Source organism: Priapulus caudatus, unplaced genomic scaffold (assembly GCF_000485595.1).
Source record: "Priapulus caudatus unplaced genomic scaffold, Priapulus_caudatus-5.0.1 Scaffold653, whole genome shotgun sequence".
Classification (NCBI taxonomy): Eukaryota; Metazoa; Priapulida; class Priapulimorpha; order Priapulimorphida; family Priapulidae; genus Priapulus; species Priapulus caudatus.
The window spans coordinates 69,177-70,444 of NW_014577714.1; the positions used below are offsets into that span (position 1 = coordinate 69,177).

Consider the following 1,268-nt stretch of genomic DNA (forward strand, 5'->3'; position numbering starts at 1 on the left):
AAACATACTTGTCTGTTTTTATTCACACCTGATAATATGCGAGCATCTTCATATGGTAATACCTTATATGGCCGGGTTAAACTATAGCGCGGCATGTAATACTTGTTATAAAACTACTTTAATTGTAATACGGTCGTATAGTATATACGCATTTCGTGGAGCTATACCAAAGACCCTATATACGAGGGTCTTTTGCTATACCTACCGGTAAGAAGAGCTGCTCGACTTGGTGTGCACACACTCTCACCGGAATACCACTGTGTAAAACGTATTCCTTCTGTAGCTAACTTATCGACTCGATTCCATTCCTGGGTCGGGTGGCCATACACAGCCAAATCTCCATAGCTAGAGAGATGGGATAGCATTTGTCAATGGATAAAGTGCGTCTAGATATTGTATTGTTTCGTGCAAATACTATTTGAATGATCTGCCGGCATTGTCGTAAAAGTGCGCTCATAGCTTCGGAGGCCACACACGAAGGTAACCGCATTTGTATGTAGGTAGAGTAATATATAGATACGATATATCGTAACCGCGAGAACAGGATTACGAGATAAACAACAGCGCAAACAAACAGATTCGATATCGTATCTATAGGTAGGCCTAGTAATATCAGGAGTAGATAATAGGGAATTATCTACTCCTAGTAATATACAGCTATTAGGAAGGCATGATTATTAATCAACAGTGCATAGATATTAGATCTCCAAGCCAATGCAAGGAATCATTATATATTTTAACCTCATAACCTCATAAATATTAGTCTTGCCCGCTCGACCCACAGTCCGGCACCATCTTTCTCACAACTGCATGGGTACTCAACATTCGTTATCGACTGCTCAACATTCATTACAACTAAAAATATCAATCTAATCGGTCTAACACAAGTCAGCTCACTGCTCACTTGTAACCTCGTAACCTAGCTCCCTCGTAAATATTAGTTTTCAAAGCCCAAGGGAGTATATATCGAAGACGGAAAGAGACAAAATTGATTGAATAGACAGATCAACACCGTGAGTGCGGATCGCTGTAGCAAAAGGTTCAAATTTGCAATTAACTAAAGATGAAGAAAGAGAATTGACAGAAAGACGGAACGACTGAAACAAAGAAACTTAACGCGAATTTTATACAATATAAAAATATTTGTATGGTTATCATTCTCCATGCTACATGCTACATCATTCTACATGCTATAAAAAATATTGATTTAAATATCGTTACATATATATATATATATATATATATATATATATATATATATATATATA

At 36.9% G+C, this 1,268-nt stretch overlaps 1 protein-coding gene across 1 annotated transcript in view; it reads right to left on the minus strand.

Annotated features, from left to right (window-relative positions):
• LOC106812483 (arylsulfatase-like) overlaps window positions 1-1,268 on the minus strand; it is a 13,010-nt gene that overhangs the window by 9,755 nt on the left and 1,987 nt on the right. The window contains exon 2 of the mRNA XM_014816368.1: window positions 206-345. Within this exon, the coding sequence (XP_014671854.1) occupies window positions 206-345 (140 nt within the window). The remainder of the gene's footprint in view (window positions 1-205; window positions 346-1,268) is intronic.